The 27829-nt window shown below is 34.8% G+C and overlaps 1 protein-coding gene across 1 annotated transcript; it reads left to right on the forward strand.

Annotated features, from left to right (window-relative positions):
• The first annotated feature begins 411 nt into the window (after nt 1-411).
• On the forward strand, nt 412-27829 carry inpp5b (inositol polyphosphate-5-phosphatase B). Its single transcript, XM_051131335.1, is given in 24 exon segments — nt 412-843; nt 1292-1371; nt 1767-1864; nt 1949-1978; nt 2094-2204; nt 4067-4204; nt 7411-7486; nt 11916-12086; nt 13876-13977; nt 14069-14183; nt 15408-15524; nt 15862-16049; nt 16149-16260; nt 16342-16451; nt 18086-18221; nt 18307-18417; nt 18990-19155; nt 22906-23117; nt 23119-23142; nt 24030-24140; nt 24564-24648; nt 26674-26801; nt 26904-27015; nt 27438-27829. Coding segments are annotated over 24 exon segments (2730 nt in total). The 5' UTR covers nt 412-786; the 3' UTR covers nt 27578-27829.

Consider the following 27829-nt stretch of genomic DNA (forward strand, 5'->3'; position numbering starts at 1 on the left):
AAAAACAAAGAAGCAAGCCCTGCCTAGATTTAAAAAGTAACGTAACGTAATGCATTATGATTTATTTTTACACAAAAAAATGTTGCTCCATAAATGTTCAATACAAACGCATATATTTTTCTGCAATCATACACTTTGGGAGCAGTGAAAAACACATTTTTAGGGTGTGTCTTTAGCTCCGTTGTACCCTACTGATACATTTTTTAGAACAGAATAATACTTATTCTATTTCGGTAGTATTCAGCAAAATTCAAATTTTAAAAGAAATACCTGGAATACTTGTAAAATGTACAGTACACAACACTACACAATATATGGACAAAAGTATTGGGACACGCCACAAATAAGAAACAATAGCGCCAACTAGTGCATGTGTAGTAAATGAGTAGTGGGTGGGATCTGAGTCCATTCTACCAAGTTTGGTGTGTATGCAGTCCCTGCTATTGGGCAGTCTCTGACGCCACTTCTTGGCCAGAAGAAAAGTTATACATCTAAAGAAGAGAAAATCAGAAGTGGCTGTGTTAGCGTGGCTGATGAGACTCGTGATAACCGATTACAGACGCTACGATAAAACTGTGATTTGATGATGTGCTGAACATGAACTCTTGAAATCTGCTGCGTGGCATTTTTGGACGGGAAGTCTCATCTGCACTCCCGGAGGAAACCATGAAGACAGTAAAACACTTCAGACCGTTATCCGGCGCTGTTTGAACGTCTGTTGATGTAAAATGATCGCAAATGACACCTCTTACGTGTGAAGTATCCTGCGCAGACTCGCCGTGAATAATGGATCAGTCCGTCGCAATTCAAGAGACTTTGGCCAAAGGGGAAAACTGCACCATAGTATCCTCTCAGCGCTCATCTGAAAGCGTGGTTGCATTGCTAACATGTTTCTGTTCAGATTAAAGCGGTGATTTTTAAATCGACTGCATGTATTCTTGCATAGGAATTTAAGATTGTTGCGAAACTTTGCATGCTCTAAACATACCTTATGCATGCCTATAAGAAATATATTTAAATTATAGTGAATGCCATGTAGTAAATATTCTCTAAATGTCAGTTTACAATGTATCCTACTACGCAAAAACTTTTTTACTCCTGTTTTTTATCGAGCATGCCCAGTTTTAATGGAAAAAGGAAATTCCAGTGTGTCATTCTTGACGTGTCCGCTAGATGTCTCAAGGATACAGTGTTAAAAATAGCTCTTATAACCTGAACATCAGTCAGCATAATATCACGATTGATAAAAACGTAATAAATTGTGTTAGATATCCTTAGCAGCCAAACACATGCTGTGGAGTGTGTTTCACAGCTGAATGATGTGAGAGAGAGCAAACTGATTGGACTGGTGCAGCAGAACAACGAACATGCGTGAGTTTTTAGACTTTATAATAATTTCATCAATAACGTAGATATGCATCGTTACATAATCCCCAGTTGGATTAACATAGTAGTTGAGATTAACATCTAAATCTGAATAAATCTTTTAAGCAGCTACTCAGCAAACAGCGAATGTTCTGTCAAGGTTATGAACAGATTTTTCAAGTAATGACAATAGAATGTTCATTTTAAGTTATCCAGTCTTTGATAACAAAATTTTAAAACTTTTACTATTATTTTTCAATTATTTTAAACTGTTAATGACTTTCAGTAACATCATGTAAAACCTAACAATAATATTTTACATTTTTTAATCAATGACGTATTGCAAAAATCTTAAAGACAAACGCATAAAACCTGTTGTTTCTCTCATTTATTTTTTTCAGGCTATTCATATATTCCCATCGAAGAATGGCCATCACTGGTGATGATGTCACACTGGATGAAATCATACCCATTTCTTATGACTTTTCAGTTGTTGAAGGTAAGACTGAATTTATTTGATTAATTTAAATTCTAAGTACGCATTGTTGGTAAATGTTAATAGTTTTATCTGATATCTCCTCAGTTTCATCTCCAGATGAGCTTGCTGTTGTTGGTGAGCTTTTATTTTTATCTCTGCATTTACATTGTTTGCTGGTACCATAAAGTCACTGCATGAGTATTCAGCATGGGCTGTTTTAATACCTACTTGTTTTTTTGTCACTACAAAGGTGCAGATACTCGCGTACGAGTAACTTTTTTGGAAGAGGAGTTGGAGCTGAAGTTACCTTTTGGTTCTCATACCCGTCTCTTCCTCAGTGAAGTCAATCGGGCATGGAGTGGTAAGACATTATGTTAAGATTATGGCTGTGTAACGATTAATCTCGATTAATCACATCCAAGTTTTTGTTTACATAATACATGTGTGTGTACTGTGTATATTTATTATGTATATATAAATACACACACATGCATGTAGTTAAGAAAAATATGTTGTTTATATATTAATTATTTTAATTTATTATTATTATTATTTATATATTAATTAGTTTTTAAAACTGTTTACATATATAAACTATATGAATGTAAATAAATATAAATATAAATAAATATAAAATAAATATAAATTATATGAATATAAACAAATGTTTTCAAAATATATACTGTATATATTATAATACACATATATTATGTAAACAAAAACTTTTATTTTGGATGCAATTAATCACAATTAATTTTTTAAGATTAAAGTTATTATAATGTCTTATGTTTCTTTTACAAATGCTACCTTTCAAAAGTGTTTTATGCTTTTATTTAGCTGAACAAAAGAGACATTTATAATGTTACAAAAGATTCTACTTCAAATAAACGCTGTTCTTTTGAACTTTCTATTCATCAAAGAATCCTGAAAAAAGTGTCATGTGACCCATAATGATGCTGACAATGCAGCTTTGTGTCGACGAATAAATGACATGTCAAATGCTTTTAAAGAGAAATTTTAATAATTCACAATATTACTGTATTTGCTGGATTTTAATCAAATAAAGGCAGACTTGTTGAGTAGAAGTGACTTTAAAAAGACTTAAAAACAAAATAACACTTTAAATCTTTTTTTTTTTTTACATGGCTTTATTTAAAGCTATTTGGTTTTTCATATTCAGTAGTCCATTAGATGAAGGGGAATCCACATGGCAGTGATGTAGAAGAAAACACTTCATTGATACCATCCATAGCAAACACGCCAGACGTGTTTCCATTCATGCTAATGAAATGCTGAAACCCATTCAAACAGAGCAAAGCTGTTAGAAAGTGAAAGACATCAGCTGACCTGCGCTGTCATTCATTTACCTGGTAAAATGGTACTTTTGGAATCACTGTGTAACAAGCGTTCGCATGGAAGCCCAGCTCTGAATATTTCTTTATAAAATAAATTGAGGTCGTCTATAGGTTATTCAGACTGAAGAAGCTAAGCAGCCAGTGCTCTCAACTCTCAGGCAGCAGCTAAATCTAGCAAATACACGTTAAGGAAGACACGAGAGAGAGAATGAGATTGCATAACGGAAGGGTGTAAGAGGCGGAGTTTGTGTTCAAAAAAGTAGGTTGTCTACTTCTACTCAGTTTGTGGCTTCTAACATACAGAAGAAGTAGCAGATTGCTCTTTGCCCTAATGATAGTGGATCTAAAGTGCATTTGAACGTAAGCGGTTGAAAGTCATTTCGTCTGACGGTTCGACCTAAAGTCAACAAGGTCTGAGTAGGAAAGTGATGCTTAACAAACGCAGGAAGGACCTTCATCACTTGAGCGCTGATGGCGAGTATCAGGGGCTCAGCAGATGTGCTCATTAACCGGAAGAATATTAGATATTTGCAAGGTAAGCGGCAACACAGTTGATTATTTGTGGTCATATAGAAACTCAGATCCAGCACCCTCTTGCTTGGAAAGGGAAGTTACAGCTCTTCTGTGTTTAGATGCTGATGATACTGTGAAATTGCGGCTAGAGAGAGAACGGCAGTAAAGGAAAGAAGAAAAAAATATAGTTCCTTTTTGCTTTTCTCAGAATATACATACAAACCATAGATGTTCTTAGAGGTAGTAATCAGCTAAGAGTGAGACGGATATAACTGATTTGATATTTTTTATCAATTATAATTGTTTTATCCTGTTACTGGAACTTTAATTCATCACTTGTCTTTTAAACTTTCAGATGTCTGTGAGCAGTATCCAAAGGAAGAACCAAAATTTGACTGGCTCTCCAAGTACCGTAAGATGTCCAAAGGGGCTCGATCGCTAAAAAAGTCAATTGGAGCAACAACTGTCAAGATGAGTCAAATTAAGAAATCAGGTAAGCATTGCATTTCCCAATTCAGCTTTGCCACCACAGGAAGTAGTTACATTTTAAAATGAGTTCAAATAGAAAACAGGTATTTTACATAGTATAATACTGTATTTTTGACCAAATAAATGCAGCCTTAGTAAGCATAAAAAAAGCTTCATTTAACCATTGTAGTTGCACATGTTGATAACACGATGTACTGTCGCTCATATACTAACAAGGTGTTCAAAGACTTAAGTGAAGCTTAAGAACTTATTTAGATGCTTTTGTCTCAAACTAGTCATTTTAAATTAGGGAAACGTTGCATTCTCTGAGTATATTACATCATTACAAATGAATATGCTGGTTTTACAAACTAAGTCCACAAAGTAGGTTCTTCATGGACCTGTGAGATGTCACTGCTCTGTGTTAATTGGTGATAAAAACTGTATATTTGCTTTAACCGATTACTGTACAGTGGTCTCTATAATCATCCAAACACTAAAACCCTTACAGAAAAAACGTGGCCGTTGCTCTTTCAATTTGCATGAACTTCTTTTAGTAAACAGACCAGTACATCCACATGCCAGCACTGTGTCATCAGTGATGTTTTGATAACGTCAGCGAAACCACAAGCTTGTTAGATCATTAGTAATCCTGTAGAAATGTCCGTAAAATCACCATTTTGTTAACCATTAACAGTGCTATTTTAGTTTCACTTACATGCCATTACAGTACTCATATTTTGAATTAGCTTATATTTTTATATTGCATTTTTGTTTTAATTTTAGTTTAAGGTTTAGTCACTTTTGTGATTTTCATTTTTTATCTATTTTAGTTTTTGTTTGTGCAATTTTAGTACTTTTAGGCAAGGCCACATTTTAAACGTTCAGAGTTTGTTTTATTACTTTATTTTATTTCAGAATTATTTGCAGTTAACAAAAATGGGTTTTGATAGTTATAGTTTTAAATAACAATAGCAAAAGTGACTTTCACTTTCAACAACATAAAGTTGTAAGAATTCATATTTGCGTTATAATTATGTTACAGGCTTCAAGGAAGATAGAACTAGAAATATTACAGAAAGCCCTATCAGCTAGTTGAGTCTGATTTGTAATCGTTTGCATCGTGTTCGACCACTCGAGTCTGCAAACGAACATTAAGCGTCATATCAAATCGTACTATGCCAAAGGCTGTGGTCATTAATAATAATTAGAAATGTGACGTTAAACCAGCGGCCTATTTGATTTGACGTTGGTAAATGAGCGTTCGTGAAGACCCGTGATTGGACGCTAGTGGAAGGTTACGAGGCGACGTCAGTATGACGAAATTAATATTCATGAGGCGAACCTTCAGCATAGTAGGGCTCGATGCCAAAAGCTATTTAGAGTCAAATGAACTCCAGTCGGTCCGTGTGTAACTAGAGTCAGAATGCGAAAACAGGGAGATGTCTAATACGACTGGATTAAATGGTAAGAAAAGTGGTCTTTATTAGATGTAAATTTAAACAAAAGAAATCGATAACTACAGATATCTCATTATGCATGTCGAGCGTCTTTTCTGTTGGTTCGGTTTGAGGGGAACATTCTGAGTAGACATAACTCGGTTAGTTAAGTGTATACAGTAAAGTGGATTTTGTCGTGATTGACTATGGCTGTGTCTCAAAACCTAGTGCGCTGTCTACCTAGACAGCACTTCTGGGCGTTCCACGTCTGACTCCTAGAGCGTCAAAAATGCTTGAATGTTTTAACATTATGTTTAGAAAAGCTGACTTGATAGACTTTGATGTAGAAACAAAAACTAATGTATATCCCTGTGTTTTGAGCATGTGTACTGTATGTGTACGTGATAATCTGACAAGGTTATAATGTGTTCACTTGTATCTTTGTTTGCTATTCTTCTTATTTGTTTATCACTAACACTGTAAAGTGTTACAGGGTAGTTAACCATAGTGTCCTGCTTTGTGATATGTCATTCCACATCTATAAAAGTATTTCATATGCATTATTATTATTCTATATTGTTTTGTATTAACACAATTTGTCTAATTCTGGAATATTTGCACTTTCATTCAATATGTCACACCTCAGGACTGTTGTAGAACTAACCAACAAAAAAAAAATATATTAAATTCAATAAAAAACACATCATCTTATAAACTATGTGAGCTCATAAGCCTGGAATTCAAAATCTGCTTACTTATCAGATTCTGCATTGTTTGTAGGTCACAAAGTAAATGAGCAATTGACTTTTGAGCATTTTAATTCCTCTTTTTTTTTTTTTTTGGTTCCCAGTAAAGCTCAAGATGTAAATTGTTAAATTCAATTTAGAACTTGTTCTCTCTCTCTCTCTTTTTTTTTTTAATTAAAATATATATATTAAATTTGAGAACTGCTACTGGCTGTACATTGTATCCAAGCGTCTAGTCTGAATTAATCACACAAAATGAGCAGGTGTGTCTGTTTAGTGATGAAACCGAAATAGCAACAAATGTTTCCTCTGTATTTTGACATTCATCACAGTGTAATGGATGTTTGATTGTCATTTCAACAGAAGGCTGAGTTATGGCATTTTGATGAAACATTATGAAGTCATAATGCACATATGACTGGTTCACAGTCACATCCATAAGATTGTGTTTAGAAAATAGATAAGGTGAATTTTAATTTCATTCAGATTTTAATCAAATCTTCATCTTTCTGGCAGTGTCTTTATTCATTAATGTTAAAACATGTAGCTCAGCTCCAACATAGCTGCCCACAGGCCATTATTAGCGAGTCAAAGCTATATGAAACAATTTGTTATTCAGATCTCTGCCAACCGAACTTTATTGTGTTAATGCAGAAACCATTGTTGCCAAACCTTTCCTTTGAAATTTCCTGCCCTGTATGAAATGCTTTTGAGGAAGCTTGTTTGTTTTGGTCCCTCCCACATTCCTCTTTTCTACACCCTCATTATATCATCAGCCGATGAGGTACGCTGGACGCAGACCTTTACTACTCATTCATGTTGTCACAGTAGAACTTTGACCTGATCTGCTTTGCTTGTTATCAGAGGAGATGATTTCCCACAAATTGCTGTAACAAACTCACTTTTAATATGATAAGGAATTTGAGTGCTAGAAAAGAAATGTAGGACGTGTGAGATGTCTGACTGGCATTTAAGTGCTGTTTATGTAATGCTGTAGACTAATCTGAGTTAAGCTTTGCCTGTGAAATCTGTCTCCACCTTTGCAGAAAGAGCACACGCAGCCAACAACAGTGCACTGAAGAAAGAGGACGAACGGACCAGAGGAGATGGCCTGCATGAAAGGTACATTTCCCACTTTTTCAAAGTGTTGCAGACACAGACTGCTCAGGTTATTTTTATGTTGTTTTCGTAAAGGCACACTCACTGTATGTAGTTACAACAGTGCTGCTTCTCCTGGCTGTTCCTGATTTAAACCAGGGCCTGTCAGCTCTTGGCCTGTGGGCCAGATTCAGTACATCAGTCAGTTTTATGCGACTGTCCTATTGATTTTGATGAAATCGCTGTTGACTGGTATCAGAAACCAAACTCAGCTACGAGAGTTATATATTTTCAGTTGCAGTAAACATGTTTTCAAACCATGAATCGGCGCATTCACTTGTGTCTGTGCATAATATTCATGGCAGCAACTTGCGGACACATTTTCAATCTTTTAAATGAGGTGAATGACAGGTCAGCTCAAGTGTACAATGATGTCATATTCTGTAAACGAGAAATCACTGACTAAAAATAAAAAATTATTCTTATTTAGCAGTATATATATATTTTTTTTTAGCTAGTGTAAATGATCACTATGGTTTTGTTTTCAAAGTAAAGTTAATAAAATCTGTTTGAGTTACAGTATGAGTAAAGAGTGTGTATTTTAACCAAAAATGATATTTTAACCAAAAATCTTAATGCCTTGAAACAATACTTTAACATTGTGTTTTTTATGTGTTATTGCTTTATGCTTTTCTTGTTAAAGTGCCCCTATTATAGATTATGAAAGGTTCATATTTTGGTTTTGAGAGCCCCCTACAACAGGTTGACATGCATGCAAGGTCAAAAACACTTTCATTGTCTTTCAGTATGCATTTATTTTTTCCTTTTTTGCTCAACCAGGGCTCTAAACAATCCCAGCCGAGGAATAATGGTCTTATCTAGTAAAACGATTGGTCATTTTCTTAAAAAATATATGTATTTATACACTTTTTAACCACAAATGCTCATCTTGTCTAGTTCTGTGATGCCCATGTGTCTTGAACTCCGGTTCAAGACAGTTAGGTTTAAAAACTCCCATCTTATTTTCTCCTCCAACTTTTTGTGACCCGGTGGTTGGGGACCTCTGCGCTACAGTGTTTGAGGAAGGTGGGGTTCATGTTTTCCTGGGTTTGCATGCACAAGAAGTAGGTGGACAATATGCTAATGTTTCAAGTTGACATCAACATGAAAGAGCTTGGGATTCGTTTTAAAAATTACTTGTTTAAATGATTCAGAATCGACTTTTTCATTCACTTGAATGTAAGGTAATATTCAAAAATCCATAATAGGGGCACTTAAAATGTTACTGACAATCTGCATAATCTGGTCTTTCAAAAGAAAATTGTTGCATCTGGATGTAGAATATTATTTGTTGTTTCATCATGTGGTTGGGGAAAAAAAGAGTGGGATATGTTTGATAGTAAAATCAGTTACTAATTCACAATGATAGACACACATCCGAAGCACACGCATAGAAAGCTGCCTCTCACAAAACAGCATGCAGTTCCGAATTTAGTTTTCTTTCACAATTTATTGCACTACACAGGATTTCCGTGGGTCTTAAAAAAAAAGTCTTAAATTGCTTTTTCATGACTTAAGGCCTTAAATCAGAGCAGCAAGTGTTAAATTTGTATGATCATGGCATTAATTTTTGTGAGGGATTGTTTCCTCATGCGTTTCATTTTAAAGTGAAACGAAAGGGTAATTTCTGTGCTACATGGCTTAGATTGCACAATATTCATTAAACAATACACAGTAGATGGCGGTATGTTGCTTCATCTGTCAGTTACCCGAAGAATTTTTTTATAGTAATAAGTCATTTAGTTTAGTTTAGAGAACAGACAATGCAATTAAAACTGAAAGTGGCTGCTCAGTGCAGTGTGCTGAATGACAGTCGCATCACAGATCAGATTTTTTATCACATGAAGAGAGTGAGTCGAGCTGACTGACAATATTTCATATTAGGCTACATCAAGGTGTATTCCGTGCTTTCAAGCCTTTTATTCGTTTTGCTAATAAACGTTCTACGTGTCTTATTTATTTGGTTGCATATTGTTTACTGATTTTCAGTTTTGTATACCTATTTAAACTTTGTGTAAGTTACTATTTTATATTAGGCATATCACATGGTGTATTATTCGTTTTGTTAATAAAGGTTTGTTACGTTACGTTAATGATGCTAACTTAAAAGTGAAAGTAAAATGACGCTTTTACAAACTACTTAAAACCGAAGAAAAGAGGGAAAACTCAAACTAAAAACAAACAACTGCTTGATGCTGAATTGCCACTAATTTGAAAGTGAAAGTAAAGTGCGCGTGACGCTTTTACGGAAGGAAAGCGAGGAAAAGAGGGAAAACTCAAACGAACTAAAAACGAACAATTGCTAGAGGCTGAATTGCTGCTAATTTGAAAGTGAAATTTCCTTAAATTTTCTTTAGTTGGTCTTAAAAAGGTCTTTTAAAAGTCTTAAAGAAACCCTGCATCAGCCAATTTCGTGTCATGGTTTCTGCGCTGCCACAGAGGATGTGTTAAATTAGACATTATACGCTCGAAATCGGGCAAAACCATTGTCAAATGTGTTAAAGACTGGCGAATGTAAAAGAAAACAACATGCATTTGTGTTATTGGTTTTATTTTGTGTTTTTATTTTGAAATAAGGTTTTGTGTTTGTAAGATATGACTGTTGTATATATGTATTGAGGTTACTAGAAAATGCATAGTCTTAAAATATGGTACGTCCAAAAAAGGGGCGGAGTCTGGCCTATAAAAAGGGAGGCCAGACTCACATTTATCACTTGTTAACCAAGTCGAACGCGAGCGTGCAACAGTAGTGCCGTGAGCAACACCTATCAAAGCGAGTATATTGAGGATACCCTTTGTGTATATTTTGTATGTATCTTTTTCATCTTTATTTTTCCGTTTGTTGTTTCTTTGTCACTTTGTATTTTTTTGGTCTTGGTGAAACACAGTATATATTTTTCACGCCATCACTCGTGGACTTTTGTATATATCTACGGTGCTGTAAATAAACTACACCTTGCACGAAAGTGCTTTTATGGGTAGAGCCATCATTTTTACAACTTTCACACATCACGGACATTCACACATCCCCAAGCGAGTTGGTGGTTCTCACAGTATCACAAATACTGTATTGTGAAATAGTATTTTGGTCATATTGGCTTCTGTTTCTACGAAAGAAGTCAGTGGACAGTTAAGTAAACTCCAATTCACTTGTGTGTAGTGGTTTTGGCGTTTGTTTTATAATGAAGAGTTGACAAAAATGGAAAGAAAAACTAAAAATAAAGATAAAAGACAAGGATAAATTTCAAAGTTTACATTTGATTCAATATAATTTTTATTTCTTCAAAGGTCAAGGTCGAAGTTTATTTGAATAGCACCTTAAAGCAACATGAATGTTGACCAAAGTGCTTCACAGGCAGATCAAAGTACACACATAATAAAACAGGACACAAGTATTTTATCCAATGACTTAAAAAATAATAAAACAAAATTATAATTGTAATATAGATATATCTTAATACATATAATTATATATATTAAGATATATCTATATCTATTATATATTAATATATATATATATATATATATATATATATATAATAAAAAGAATAATCATTACCTGCTACATCACAGACTGCTACCCCTAGCATTAAAGAGACACGTACAAAATTAAAACCAAGTTATGAATACGCCTGAGAGAACAGAGGCATTTATAATGGAAAGTACACTTGGTAAAACATCCAATACCTTATTAAATAGGATTGCAGGAATAACATCCAGAGAACAAGTGGTTAATTTCATAGTAGAAATCACAGCCAGCAAATCAGAGTGAGACTAGAAGGACAAATCTGCAAATTATAACAACTTTTTGATGAATATGATCAAATCTGAGACCTAATACCAACAATCTTGCAGAAGTTGATAAGAAATTTACAGTTTGTCCCGTTTCCATTTTCTTTCTGCCCTTCTACATTCTTTCCTTAAGACCTAATAAACCGTCTTCCACAGTAAAGTAGAATCAAATCTTTATTAGATTCCCACTCCCGTTTCATCAGATTTAAACTACATTACTAAAATGTCTTTGAAAGAAGACTCTTCTGCTCTCCTGATCAAAAATACAGTAAAAAGAGCAATATTGTGAATTGTTATTGCAATTTTAGATAACTGCTTACTATTCTAATATACTGTAAAACGTAATTAATTGCTGAGTTCAAAGCTAAATTGTCTTTTAAAATGTCTTTTTTAAATGTTTTAAATTTTTGAATACTTTTGCAGGATTCTTTGAATAGAAAGTTTAAAAGAAAAGCATTTATTTGAAATACTTTTTGTAATATTATAAATATCTTTTGTGTTACTTTTGTTCAATTTAATCCATCTAAATAAAAGTATATATATATTTCTGTCCAGACCTTCTGTTATAAAACGCTTTTTATTGATTTTGTTTTTGTTTCAGTCAGGAGAGAGTGAAGAGTGAGGTGAGAGATGACCTGATCCGAAACTCACAGCACATCCTGTCAAATAAATCGCAGATGCTCGGCATGCCCCAGTTCGGCCTGCGGGATAACCTCATCAAATGTGAGCTCCTCAAGAACGAGGATGCCTACACCTACATCAAGAACTACAGGTGTGGTCCAGTGTTAGTTGTCATGCTTGTTGTTAACATTTGCCTGTTGTGTCATCCACTGATTATAAAGGGCACCTATTATGCAAAATCCATTTTTACATAGTGTTTGGACATAAATGTGTGTTGGCGGTGTGTGAACACAATGATGAATATCCGCCCGCTCCTTATTTTTTTAATCCTCAATAAAACAAAAAGTTACACTAGCCATGCCGTTTTGATTCTCCGAACAGTGTGATATCACAGTGTTTAGGCCCCGCCCACAGCCGCTGACTGACGGTTCTGCACAGCTGCCCTAAGCGAGCTGACTGTAACGGTTCTGCACTGCCATAGTTTCTGCCCTAATACAAGCAAACATGAGAGCTTGCGTCACGTTTTGTCTCAAGCAGCTGTAACGTCAGTAATGTATCGTAAGCAATCCCAATGTTCTGTGTTTGGATGTACTACAGTAATACAGTGACAACTCTATATACAAGCAAACATGAGAGCTTGTATCATAAACGTTTCAAAACTCTGCTCCCTTTTGTCACGTATTTGTCTTTATTTTTCATATTGTCTGTGCATAACTTCGCTGGTATTTGCAGCAGATCATACTATAAATAAATTGCAGTGTAAACGTAGCCAAATTGAGCGCTCTCTTCTCTTTATTATTACAAGACATGCCCCTTACTGCTGATTGGCTGGGTGTTTTGGGACTCGGTCTGATACTGTGGTCAAAAGTTTTTTTTGTTTTGTTTTGTTTTGTTTTTTTTTGCCTAAAATATATTATTGATTAGAATTACCTGTTTGTGAGAAGAGCCACTTTAAAATTATTATGTAAAAACCTGTTAGAGCAAAAGTCATGCATATAAAAAAAAAAAAGTACATAAAGTCCATAAAAATGTCTATTTTAATATGATGCATATGCTGCCATAAAAAACTGGGATTGAAAATATTTGATTGAATGTTCTTGGATGAAGTCTCTTCTTCTCACCTAGTCTGCACTTATTTAATCAAAATTATAGTAAAAACATATTATGAAATATTACAGTTTAAAAGAACTGTTTTCTATTGTAATATATTGGTAAATGTAATTAATTGCTGTGATCAAAGCTGAATTTTCAGCATCATTACTCCAGTCTTCAGTGTTACATGATCCTTCAGAAATCATTCTAATATGCTGATTTGCTGCACACAAAAACATTTTTGATTATTGTCAGTGTTGAAAACAGTTGTACTGCTTAATATTTTTTTTTTTTTTTTTTTGAAAGCTGTGATACTTTTTTTCAGTGTTCTTTGAATAAAAAGTTAAAGAGAACAACATTTATTTATAATAGGGATCTTTTGTAACATTATACATGTCTTTAGTGTCACTTTTGATCAATAAAGCATGTCCTTGGTAAATAAAGTATTATTTATTCAGGGGGAAAAAAATCTTACTGACCTTAATTTCTAAATTTCAGAACTTGAGTGGACATTTGAAGTACTGTTTTAGCAGTGCCCCCTTTTGGATGGAAACTTGTGCTACAGCTGCACATGCGATAGTGATGTTGTTCCCATTTGAAATCATGAATAGTTATTTCAAAACAAAACTGCACTGAATCCAGTCTCAGCCATAAGTGAACAAACTCCTGTGTTGGAATGGCTTTTTACGCCTGTTTTATTTTGATCTTTGCAGAAGTTCTCTTAGGCTGATTGTGAGGTTTCAGTATGTGAGATGTTTCTCAATTTATACTGGCAGCTTCTCTCTTTGGCTTGTGTTGTGAGATCATGTGAATGACTTACTCACTCGGTTCTCATTGTATGTCAACAGCTTTTTCTTGGGCACCTACAATGTGAATGGTCAGAGTCCAAAGGAAAGTCTTAGTCCATGGCTATCATCCACCGCCACTCCTCCAGACTTTTACCTTGTGGGGTAAGGCTCCACATTTTTATATTTGTATGAACCTAAACAGCAATGAAGATGGTTAAATCAGTGATTCTGATTCCCTGCGGTCCATTTGTAGGTTCCAGGAGCTGGATCTCAGTAAGGAGGCGTTTCTCTTCAATGACACTCCTAAAGAACCCGAGTGGATGTTAGCCGTCTACAAGGGCCTCCATCCAGATGCCAAGTATGCTTTAGTAAGGACTTCCTCTGCCCTCTCACCCATGACCCAGTGTGCACTAATGTCCTTAATCCAGATCTTTAATATAAAAATGTAGAATTATTAGATTGTGCTGCTGATATGGATAGGTTTTAATAAATTACAAACTACTTATTAGTCAAGCTGTCTATAAATTAATCATTAAGACACCCCAGGTGAATAAAATACTAACAGAGATCACCATATTTCCCCAGTTGATTGATTACATTAAGAGTTGTAAACATTTTCGAAATACAAGTTTTCTGAAATGATATGTTTAAATATACAAATGAAGCATTGTCTAATTAAATATTCATTATTTTACATTTCCAGAACATGTGTAAAATCAGGCAAATGATTTATGAATACCCCTCTGTAAATCCTTCAGAATATAAATAGGAATAAAGCTATAAAATGTGATATATGTAAGTGCTACTGAATTGGAAATTACTTGACACAGTTCACAAGAGAAAAAAATAAATACATTTTTGACCATTTTTCATTGTCTTGCCTTAGAATGTACAATATTATTAATTTACCCAAAAATGAAAACAGTCCCAATTTACTAACCCCCATGTTTGTTCACTCTGTTTTGTTTTTTCCATATATAAAGAAGAAAAAAATATACATTTAAGGTCAAATGTTTACATACAGTACACCTTGCAGAATCTGCAAAATGTTAATTATTTTACCAAAAGAGGGATCATAGAAAATGCATGTTGTTTTTTTATTTAGTACCAACCTGAATAAGATATTTCACATAAAAGACGTTTACGTATAGTCCACAAGAGAAAATAATAAAAATAATGAATTTATAAAAATTACCCTGTTCAAAAGTTTACACACGCTTGATTCTTAGTACTGTTTTTACCTGAATGATCCACAGCTGTGTTTTTTTTGGGTTTTTTTTATGATAATTATTCATGAGTCTCTTGTTTGTCCTGAACTAAACTTTTGAACCGGGTCATTGTTATAAATTCAGCTATTATTTTCTCTTGTGGGCTATACAGTATGTAAATGTCTTTTATGTGAAATCCTATTCAGGTCAGTACTAAATAAAAAACAACATGCATTTTGTATGATCACTTAATTTAGTAAAACAATGAACATTCTGCAGATTCTGAACTGTATAGTCAAGAAGTAGTTTTGTTATGGCTATGATGTCATTGCCATTTTTGTTGTTTCATTTCATAAATCCTTTCTGATCATTTGTGTTTTGCAGGTGAAGCTGGTGCGGTTGGTGGGCATCATGCTATTGTTCTATGTGAAGGCGGAGCACGCGCCACACATCTCTGAGGTGGAAGCTGAGATCGTCGGCACAGGCGTCATGGGACGAATGGTGAGTGGCGTCAATATGAAAACAATTAAACAGTTATTCAGGGACCTACGGTGTGACTCACCCCATTGAAGCTAGTGAATAGTTGAATGTTCATGTTACTTCACATGTTATTTGGTACTTCTTTGCGTAAGAACACTAACAACACCTAAAATAAAGTGAAGCCTTGATGAGCTTAATTTTCTCATGTGTGCGTGTGCATGTTATATTGTGGCATATTAATATTATTATCTCTAGAAATGCACTTAACCGCACATTTCTTTTTAAACTAGGAGCATAGGTTGTTCTAAAAATAGAGCCCTGTTAATGGTGCATTCAAATAACCTTCTTTCTCGTTCAGGGTAATAAAGGTGCAGTAGCAATCCGCTTCCAGTTTCACAACTCAGACATCTGTGTGGTGAACTCCCACCTCGCCGCGCACACAGAAGAGTTTGAAAGACGCAACCAGGACTTTAAGGATATTTGCCGCAGGATTCAGTTCAGACAGGATGACCCTACACTACCACCCCTCACCATCATGAAACACAAGTATGAGCTAAACACAACAGCCCGCCAGTTAAAATAGAGACAAAATCTAATTCTCCCTTTTAAAGTCTTTTATCATCATGCTTCTCTGTTCTTTTCCAGTGTTGTGTTATGGCTGGGAGATCTGAACTACCGAATAAGTGACCTTGAAGTTGATGATGTGAAGAACTTGATAGCTAAAAAAGATTTTGAGGCCCTGTATAATCATGACCAGGTACGACAGGACACAGCTACAGTTTGTCTGGATAGTCTTGAGTTAGATAGCAGTATAAATGACTGTGGATGTGTGTTTCAGCTGAAACGCCAGATGGATGAGGAGGTTGTGTTTGTGGGCTTCACAGAGGGAGAGATTGATTTCCAACCAACATACAAATACGACACTGGCTCAGATCAGTGGGATACAAGGTCAGAAAACACCATCACACACTATCTTCTCTGCCACTTTTTCTATAAAAGAGATTCTCCACAACAGTTTGTGCCCAGTTGGTTTGTTGCCAGCAGAGTTTGATCAAATATGCAGACATACTGCAGTGTTTACAACCTCACTAGTCATTCCAAAAAGATTATAGGAAACTGTTACTGTGTATGAATATTAAACTTGGGCACATAATTCATTTTGTGCTATGGATATAAATGAATACTTCAAATTATAGTGAGCTGTTATTTTTCTAAGTGATCAGACCTATGTTTTTCTGCTGGGTAATAGAACAAATGATAATTTATCTTTTACTAACATTAGCTGCGTTGCCATTACCCTTTAAATTGCACAAATTGAGATTGTTGCAGAAATGAAAAATATACCTAATGGAAACGCATCAATTGCACAAAAACGTCCATATATCGCAAAAAAGTTTTTACGCTCACATGAGGTGGTTTTTCAGGCAATTCGATAAAGGAATATTTCACAAAACTGCAGTGGAAATTTTTTTTTTTTTTTTTTCCGCATTTACAGGTCACATGGCATATCTAAAAAGTCATATGATCATTCTTTAATGTACTATAACCTCCAAAAAACAATGCATATGTGGCCGCTCTCAAGTATAAAGGGTCTTTTTCTTTGCCATTATGTTTAGTCGCATAACATTGGTTAATGGAAACACCGTCATTTCGCAATACATTTTTATCAACATTTATAAAATATTGCCAAAGTTTTGCGCAAATCTGTAATGGAAACCTATTGTAAGTGGACTAGGGCTCTGTGATATTTTAAATAAAAACAATATTGTGATATGGCTTAGGCGTTTATAAAATTGCAAGTTTTATGATTAGTTAAAGGGATAGTTCACCCCGTGATTTACTCAATCGGAGTAATATTAAAAAATGTCCAAGCTTTATAATGGCAGTGAATGGCTGCTGGGATTCCAAGTAAGGTGCATCCATCTATCATAAAAAGTAATCCACACGTCTCCGGGGGTTAATAAAGGCTTTTTGAAGTCAATGTGTTTGTAAAATAAAAATATCCATATTTAAAAGTGTATATACCATAATCTCTAGCTTCCGTTAACTCTTGTATACATTCACGAGAGGGTGTTGTTCCAGCGGATGATGGAATCGCAATATACAATTACACAATTTTTATATACAGTATATATTTTTTTGTTTTTACTAAAACCTATTTTTTTTATTTTTACATTACAGTAGTATTGTTACAATATATTCCTATTTTATTAATACTTTTTATTTTGCAATAGTCACAAGAAATTTTTATTACTTCATAGTCATAGTCATAGTCATATTGAATGAGTCAAACACAGTGGGAATGTGGCCTATGGTTTTGTGCAGATGTCATCTGATGAAATTTCCTGTACTTTGCATTTTGCATTATATATCACAGACAGACTAAATAGACAAATGTCATTTTTCCCCACAGTATTATTCAGGCCTAAAGTGGATGAAAGAAAATTGAAAAATACATAAATAAAACCTGAAATATTATGTTATACAAGTACGAAATGGCAAGTGTTTGCAAGATGGTATTATTTCTGTTCTGATCACTTCATCTAAGCAGTGTTGTTTTGTTTGTGTTTGTGTTTATGCAGTGAGAAGTGCCGAGTTCCAGCATGGTGTGACCGCATCCTGTGGAGGGGAAAGAACATTAAACAACTTCATTACCAGAGTCACATGACCCTGAAGACCAGTGACCACAAACCCGTCAGCTCTCTGCTAGAGATCGGGGTGAGAACACCAGCTGTGATCATACACCCTTCAGCCAGTCCTCGTTCTCTGTCCTCTTACTGAAATCTGCTGTTAATCTGCACAGATCAAGGTCGTGGACGAGGAGTCTTACAAACGGACGTTTGAAGACATCGTGAGGCACATTGACAGACTGGAGAATGATTGTATTCCATCAGTGTCTCTCTCTCAAAGAGAAGTGAGCAGTCTTTCATCATTAATTATTTTTAGATTTTGATACACTTTACATTTGCATTGATAACAAAAGTTTGGGGTCAGTAAGTGACAAAGGCATTTTTAATGTTACAAAAGATTTCTATTATAAATAAATGCAGTTTATGCACTTTTAAACTTAACATTCATCAAACAATCATGAAAAAAAGTCTTATCGTGGTTTCATCAAAAATATGAAGCAGCACAACTGATTTCAACTTATAATAATCAGAATATTTTTGAGCAGAATATTAGAAAGATTTCTGAAGGATCATGTGACACTGAAGACTGCGATCAGCTTTGATCACAGAAATAAATTTCATTTTTAAATATATTCATACGGCAAATGGTTGTTTTAAATTGTAATAATATTTCACAATATTACTTTTTTTTTTACTGTTTTTTAATCAAATAAATGCAGCCTTGGTCAACATAAGACACTTCTTGCAAAAACATAAAAAAAAATCCTACTGACCCCAAACTTTGGGGTCATTAAATGGGGTCATACTCATTTAAATGGAAAACAAGTGCTTCACATCTTCTGGTTTCTTTCTGTAGTTCCACTTCCAGGATGTGAAGTTCATGCAGCATCAGGCAAAAACGGTGACCGTCTATAACGATGGACAGGTGCCGTGTCAGTTTGAGTTCATTCCTAAGCTGGACGAGCCCTCCTACTGCAAGCCCTGGTTAACGGCAAACCCAGCTAAAGGCTTCTTGGCTCAGGGTAAGTGGGATGCGCTACTACACTTACATTCGCCAGTGTTGATGATTGTTTGATGTAGATGAAATCTAGTTAACAATTCTAAAACATCCAGCTGTTAGTTTTTATTGAGATTGACTGTTTGTCACATGCCCCCTTGTTAAAACTGTCAGTATTTGCTAATATGTCATCAGTTGTATCACGTAACTGTGTGTCCTAACCATGTGTGACACAACAAGTTGTAATAGCAACAGTCATTTTTCAGTCCTCAGTGACCGCAACATGCTGCTTGAAGCAACTACACCACAGCCATTCAGAACATACTTAAGATACTTTTAGCCAAGCTTCATCAGCAATACAAAAATGCAAACAAACTACACTGACAGCATTTACAACTAAAAATGTAAATTATGACTCTGTTTAAAGGGGTCATGAACTATTTTGTACTGTTATCTCAGGTCCACTTTTAATATTATCAAGATTTTTGCATAAAAAAACATCATAATTTTGAATAGGCTATTTTCTGTACGCTCTGTTTGAATAGGCCTGGTGGATTGTAGGCTCGGAAGAAAGCACTCACTGTTATAATTGGCATGTTTATGTTTGACAGTCTGTGTCCTTCACAGATGGACGCTGATGTGATTTTAGGTTAAAAACGCATAAATACTCAATACATATCACATAGGGATGTGACGAGATCTCGTGGCGCGAGATCCGATGTGACGATGTCTTAGCAAAACATTTTGCAGTGTTTACATTAGTGCTGCATGATTAATCCTTAAAATATCGAGATCTCGATTCAAACACCCACACGATCTTATTCCTGAGTAACAACGATTTAGCTATGCCTATTAGTACTGTTCTACATTGCGAGTGTCAGTGGAGCGTGGGAAGCACGTTTTGTCAGGAGATTACAATAGTCAAACAAGTCTTAATGAAGTGAGACACTGACTCCTTCACTGAATGTTTTTTTTTTTTTAATTTTGTTTAAATGAATATATGTTTTTAAAAGACTTGTCTCCAGAATCATGAGAGAATCATGGTCTCCAACTTATTAAAAACAACTGTTTAACAAAACAATAGTGACTACATAATGGAAATAGTTACGCACATTTGTGCATTGCAGATCCAATATAGTCGGCACAGTGTCGTCTTTTGGTTTTGATCTTTTTCGAAAATCTCACGTTTATATTGTGCCTTGTATGTAAATGAATCCGGGGTAAAATTAAGTGAACAAAAGACCAAGTTCTTACTGACACAGTCTGGATCTTCATTAAAAGTAAAGATCATTCACTTTTTTCTAACGTTGGGATAAACAGGAAGGCAATGCAAATACTGTTTTTCAACAACTTGGCACTGAACAGGGGCTAAACAGGCAGTGATGGCAATCTTCTTCTGCGGAAGTGGTGCTTATCTACACTGTTACATCATAGTGTAGAATATTCCAAAAGCTGTGGTTTTGGCAGACTGCCTTCAATATAAGCTGTTTTTAGACTAATGGCAAAATTTTAAATTCTGAATCTTTCTTGATGTTCTGAAACATGATGTTTTTATAGTACATTGACCACTTGTCAAAAGATCAAGGGAATTTTTGTTTCTCAGTTCATCACCCCTTTAAAGAAAAATCCAAGGGCAATTTCAACCAATTAGATGTATGCATCATCTTTTATGTTGAACTTTAGATTTTGTCAGGGTTCTGTCACTTCTGTCTAGTTTATTTTGTGGGTTTTGTGACAGAGCCCTGGCACTGCATTCTTGTCTTATTCCCTTTTGAGTGTCCGAGCCGCGCGCTCTCTTGTCTGCATGCATTGTTTCATGTTGGAGCGTGGTGTTCGGATCCCGGCACTCATGTCTTGTTCAAGTTTCTGTTTGGTGTCGGGGTTTGGACTCTCACGCTCCATGTGCTGTCAAACATTTTTCTTTTGCTAGCCATGTGCTTGTTTTTGTGTTTTGTTTCAGTGTGCCATGTGCTCTCATGTCTATTGTCTAACCCCACCTACTTGTTACCTGATTATTGGTTAATTTGCTCCACCTGTCTTCCCTCGTTACCCTCCTCATTTGCTCCCCATTTATTCTCCTTGTGTTTGCAGTCCAGTGTGTGTTCGTCAATGTAGTTACCCTGTTGTGTCTTGCCCTGTCTTGCCTGTCCAGCCACTTGCCAGCTGTCTGTTTCCCCTACGGGGTAGTTTTTATTTGTTTTTATTTTTAAGAGCCCTAACATTCCTGCATTTTGAGTCCTCGCTTCATCCCTGCTACCCACACCCCTGACAGACTTAGATTTACACAGCCTATTTAATACAGCTCAGAGGTGGTATGAAGGCATTTACACTGCAATGCAGTTTCAACCTGCATAAGTAATACAATAGGACTCAGTTTGATTTAACCAATTTGTTCAAACATGATTCCTTCAGGAACAAAGCAAGTGACTGTCTTTATGAATAGATCATTGAATAATTCACTCAAAGAGTTAATCAAAAATGTGGATTCATTCAATACCAAAACACCAATCTGTGGGTGTGAAGTGGTTCTAATTGAGCTTTTTTGGCTTTTTTTCTTGATCGTTGATGACACTGATGCAAAAAAAAGACAATACTGTTTGAAACTCACTTAATATTAGGGGTGTAACGATACACGTATTCAATTTTCAGTTCGGGTCTTTCGGTTCGGTACTGAACAAGTACAGCATTTTTTTCCCCCAGGAAATTCAAACAATAAATGACGTTTTTACAGTCTTTGATGTGGCATGACAGATCGCTGTATAAACGCTTCGGAGAGCTGCTTTTGGGATGATTCAGAAATGTGCTGGTATAAACACAAGCATTGACTAGAGTGGATGCAATCAGCTCCAGTGGCCGCGTCAGAGGTGTTAATGCACCACAGACTTGTGCAGTGTAAATGAGTAAGTTTAAGTGGCAGAGCAGAGCCCGAGTGAACGCGATCATTCCTTCCTCTGTACTACTAGTATTAACACAAATAAAAATGAATCAACATCTCACGCCTCATGTAATTGCTCAATCAGTGTTTCAACTGCGGAAAGAAACAGCATGAACAAACAGCAGGAAAACAAAACGTCACGTAGCATTTTATTTACCTCAGGCAAGTCATCAAGTGTCCACTCCTTGTTAGTTTACTAGTGAAATAAAGTCTAGAGAAAAGGATTTAGCGAAATATTACACTAAATACTCAGCCACTGTAATTGAATATAATTTAACAAATTGAATTTTAAACATTTATAAGTTAATTTAAAAACTGCATTATGTGTAATTTACATGTTTGCATACAATTTTCGTTTTTTTTATAAAGTGAAGCGTTGATTATTATATTTAAAAATAAATAGTAATTAAATTTAAATTTGGGTTAAGTTGTTAATTGTAACGTTATAATGTAAAAGGGCTGAAGTAGATTTTTATCACAATTTTTTTTTCAATTATAACTTAACGTGTTTAAAGAAAGAGCAACTTGTTCAGTAAAATAATGTTTGTTTTTTTTTTTTAAAAACTGCTTTACCAAAATCATACCGAACTGTGACGTTAAAACCGAGGTACATGCTGAGCCATCATATTTGTGTAGCGTTACACCCCTACTTAATATTAACTTCTTGTATTGTAGACAATACATATTGCACAGCCTTAATACATAAGCTTTTAGTCATTCTTGAGTCCAGTCCCCCTTCTGAATTTGTAATTTTTTTTAAATCCATAACAGCGTTCAGTCGTTATTGGTACGGATTAGTAATCTTACAGCATTACTGATGTCATTGTGTTTTCTGTGTAGGTGACAGTGTGGACATCGACCTGGAGGTGTTTGTGAACCGCAATACAGCCCCAGAGCTGAACTCAGGCCAGCAGCAGCTGGAGGACATCCTGGTTCTGCATCTGGACAGGGGTAAAGATTACTTCATCTCCATCACCGGCAACTACCTGCCCAGCTGCTTTGGCTCATCTCTCAGTACCCTGTGCCTGCTGAGAGAGCCCATCCAGGACATGCCCCCTGGAGACCATCAGAGAGCTGGTGAGATCCTGCTGTTACAAACGTTTTCATTTTTACAAGAGTACTGCTGTTTGCGACAGATACACTGACTGTTATATTTTTGAACCATGCTTATAGCTGTTCAAGCTCAAACTCTATTTTGTATGCGATTAATCGCAATTAATCATTTGCCAGGCCTAATTTTTATTAATATTTAGTAGTCTAATAACTTTCAAAAGTTTGGGGTCAAGTAAGATTTTTTGCGTGTGTGTGTTTGTGTGTTTTTAAGTGTGCTCACCAAGGTTACTTTTTTTTTTTTTTTTTTTTTTTTTGATTAACAAAATTCCATGAGAACACTAATATTTTGAAATATTTGTACAATTTAAAATAACTGTTTTCTGTTTAAATATGTTTTAAAATGTAATTTATTGCTGTGGTCAGAACTGAATTTTCAGCATAATTACTCCAGTCTTTAGTGCAAAATGCTGATTTGCTGCTCAAGAAACTTTTTTTTTATTTTTTTTATATTTTTATTTTTTTTAACAGTGATACATTTTTAGAATTCTTTGATAAATAGAATGTTCAAAAGATCAGCATTGATTTAAAATAGGAATCTTTTGTAACATTATAAATGTCTTTACTGTCACTTTTGATCAATTTAATTTACCTTAATTAATGAAGGTATTAATTTCTTTGAAGAAAAAAATCTTACTGACCCCAAACTGAACGGTAGTGTACATAAAGCCAACATTTCTCACGACTCACAATCTTGATAAATGAATTGATTTTCCTGGCAGTTGCTGGCATGCATTATGGGTTGTGTTTTCTGCGAAGGATACTTGCATTTAATAAATATTCTTGGTATCATAAACTTGGATAAAAGCTGAGAATGATTAACCTGCCTCATACTTTTCATTTTGTTACATCAGAGTATGAAGTCGAATAGCCAAGTGAATGACCCAGAGACTGATAAACCTCAAGAAATCCCCAAGGAAATATGGATGATGGTGGACCATCTCTTCCGTTGTGCAAAAAAACAGGTCAGGACATCAGGATTCCCCTTTTCTCACGCATGCTTGTGTTTTGAGCTTGCTTTAACTTTCCCTGTCTTAAAACATTTAAACTGTGCTTTTGTAATTTGTTTGTTCTGCTAAAAGCAGTTTGTCTTTTTTATGGTGGAGCCATTGAACTTTTCTCCATAGCAACACCTACACCAAAGCAGGAATCTGTTGAGGACATTCACTGCCCGTTGCCTTAGAAGTTGTTTCAGTAACCCGAAACAAAAATTAAAGCTTCCCCAAACCATTCTTTGTTGTTCAGAAATGGCTAACTATATCTACTACACAATTACGCCGTGATTCATCGACTGATTGCAAACGAAAGTTTGAAGCACAATGACTGGAGTTCATCCAAGAACTGTGAAAGCAGCCGTGATTAACTAGTTGACAACGTCTGTATTACAGGAAGACCTCTTTCAACAGCCCGGCCTGCGCAGCGAGTTTGAAGAGATTCGGGATTGTTTAGACACGGGCAGCTTGGACACCCTCCGTATCCTTTCACATGGTCACTGTATGATTCATGTCTGTGATGTGAACTGACTTGAGTGTACATTCAGAGTTTGCTTTAACTAGAAGCTTCCTTCATTTCTGGGTAATTCCATAAATAACTAAACTTTCCTTTATTTTGCCACTACAAAAATAGACCAGGAGAAAGACTTAGTGAGGAGGTTTTGGGCAAAAAAACAAGACATTCCATGTGTAGACTAATGAAATAATTCATGGCGTATTATATGGGTGGCCATGTTCTCTTCTTCACATTGCAAAAGCAGAATAAAAATAAAAACCAAGAATATAACAGCACTTTATAAAACTAAAAGAGTTGCCATTGTTTTGTAAATGTAATATTACATAAAAAAAAACAATCAAAACTAAAATATAAATGCAGTAGTAAACATTTAAAATCAAGTTTTTGTGATCAAATTAAAATGTACACACATACATGCAATTTAATAAAAAATAAAATAGCCTTGGTTTTACTAATGTATGGCGTTTGTCCATGATTTTATGGTATTTTTGTATGTATTGTTTTACGTATTTTATTTTTATTTATTTATTTTTATTGTTGTTTTCTGTTTTTTGTTCAGGTCTTTATAGACCTGATAACATTACTTGCAAACCTTAATTATTTGCAGTAATGTAAAAGTAACACAGGTCGTAGCGCATCCTTTCACATGGTCTCTGTGTGATTCTTGTCTGTGATGTGTACTGACTCAGTGTCCATCCAGAATTAGCTTTAACTAGAAGCTTTCTTCTTTTCTGCATAATTCCAGAAATGAAAATATGTTAGTATAAGTTAGTGAATGAGGTTTTAAGTAAAAAAAACACAAGATATTCCAAGTATAGACTAATGGCATAATTCATGGCATATTATATGGGTGGCCATGTTCTTTTCTTCACAATGCAAGAGCAGAAAAAAATAAAAACCAAGAATATAACAGAAATTTATAAGTCTAAAATAGTTGCCATCGTTTGTAAATTTATTATTACATAAAAATGTACTTATTAAAAAAAATAAATGCAGTTGTAAACATTTAAAATCAAGTTAAAATCACACGCATGCAATTTTAAAAAAATAAAATCACCGGTTTTACTAATGTATGGCGTTTTTCCATGATTTTATTGTTGTTGTTTTTTTATTTTAATTTATATATATATATATATATATATATTAAATAATGTAATATTTTATAATAAATAAAGTAATTATTAAAACATACTTCAAACTAAAATTCAAATGCAGTATTAAACATTTAAAATCAAAAGTTTTATGATCAAATTAAATTGTTTACAGACACACAGTTTAATAAAAAATAAAATCGCCTTGGTTTTAGTGATGTGTGTTGTTTACCCCAGATGTTAGGGTGTTTTATTTATTTATTTATTTACTATAAATTTATTTACTATATATTTATTTATATATTTACTATAGGTCTTTACAGACCTAAACATAGATAATGGTTCAGGTTACATTATATACGGTCTTATCATTATTGCCAGTAATGTAAAAATGACAGGATCTGCTTATCTGTAAAAGGCTACAGTAGGCTATGAATTATAATTTTTAATAATGAAATCTATGTACGTGAATGGAATGCACAAAATAATTTACATGGAAAGCACACACTGGTGGCCAGAAGCTTTGGATAATTAAGATTTCTTTGATACTTTGAAAGAAGTCTCTTAAGCACACTAAGACTCAAATATTTAGTCAAATTATTTTAATAATTTAATTTTTAATTAATTTTTTTTTTACACTCACAAATGCTGCATTTATTTAAAAAAAATACAGTAATAACAGTAACATTGTGAAATAATACTACAATTTAAAACAACTCTTTTCTGTTAGAATTGATTTGCTGCTTAAATATTATTGGTGCTAAATTATTAATAACAGTTCTTAACATTATCAGTGTTTTCAATCAATGAAGCTTCATTCATAGTGCAGCCCCTTTGTAGATCCACGTGTCTGTCGTCTACTTGACTGTTGAGTGCCCTTGACCTGAAGCACTATTAGCTGGCAGTAACCACTCTGTGGCTGAAGCCCTGCTCCTGTTCCTCGACGCCCTTCCTGAACCCGTGATTCCCTTCTCCTTCTACCTGCAGTGCTTAGATTTCTGCTCAGACAGCAGCCAGTGTAGACAGGTTTGTGCCTTCAATATGCCTCTTTCAGCGTACTATCCATTTGTGCTAGCGCCATGCAGTCACAGTACAAATAACACGTTTTCTTTTTCTTTCTGTCCACAGATAATTTCTATGCTACCTCAGTGCCATAAAAATGTTTTTAACTATTTGACTGCCTTTCTTCAAGAGTTGTTGAAGCACTCCACTTACAATCGTCTGGATGTCAATATTTTAGGTGGGTTGACAATGCACTTTCACTACTTGTTTTTGTGTATTTTAGTCTGCAGTTTTTGAGAGCACAGGCCAGTTTCATTGGAAAGCAGAACTCTGAAGTTTATTCTACTCAAGGCGCATTCAGTATTTACTGAAGATGAACACAGTGGCAAATACTGCAGCTGGAAGCAAAGCGTAGAGTATCACTCTTCTGCTTAAATACTGTTAGTCATGTAAAAACAGATTAGTTGCATAGTTAAGAAGTCTGGCCATGCACTTGGTTAAGAGAAAGCAAGCACAAAGTTGCGGCATCTGTTTTGATTTTCCAGGTCATTTACAGTCACGGAAAGCTGAAAGTATCAGGGAATTTCAAAAGTATGTTTTTCAGGCAAGGTGTAGAACTGACTTTGACAGTTTGACTGACTCGTTTGTTTTCTTTTACAGCCCCGATCTTTGCTGGCCTTTTGATCAGGTCGCCCACAAAGCAAGACATCACAGAGAAAAGAAAGGTGAAGGAGTTTTTCCAGCATTTCTTGGTCCAGACGCCCTCTGACAGAGACATTCATCATAAATTACCTGAATAATGTACTGCATCATGTTGCCTTTATTATTTCACACGCCTAGTTTTTTCCAGGTATCGGCAGAATTATGTAAATTAGACGTTGTAGCTGGCATTTAATTCAAAGCATTTTAAAGCGATATTGAAGCTAATTTGTTTTATTACAAAGCAAATGGGAGTTTTTATTTGAAAACAATGGTTATTTAATTGAATATTTTTGTATTTTGATGTTTGTAAATAAAAAAAGCAGTTGTTCTTTTATATTAAATCTCAACAA

This window comes from Labeo rohita, chromosome 16 (genome assembly GCF_022985175.1).
Source record: "Labeo rohita strain BAU-BD-2019 chromosome 16, IGBB_LRoh.1.0, whole genome shotgun sequence".
NCBI classification, from domain to species: Eukaryota; Metazoa; Chordata; class Actinopteri; order Cypriniformes; family Cyprinidae; genus Labeo; species Labeo rohita.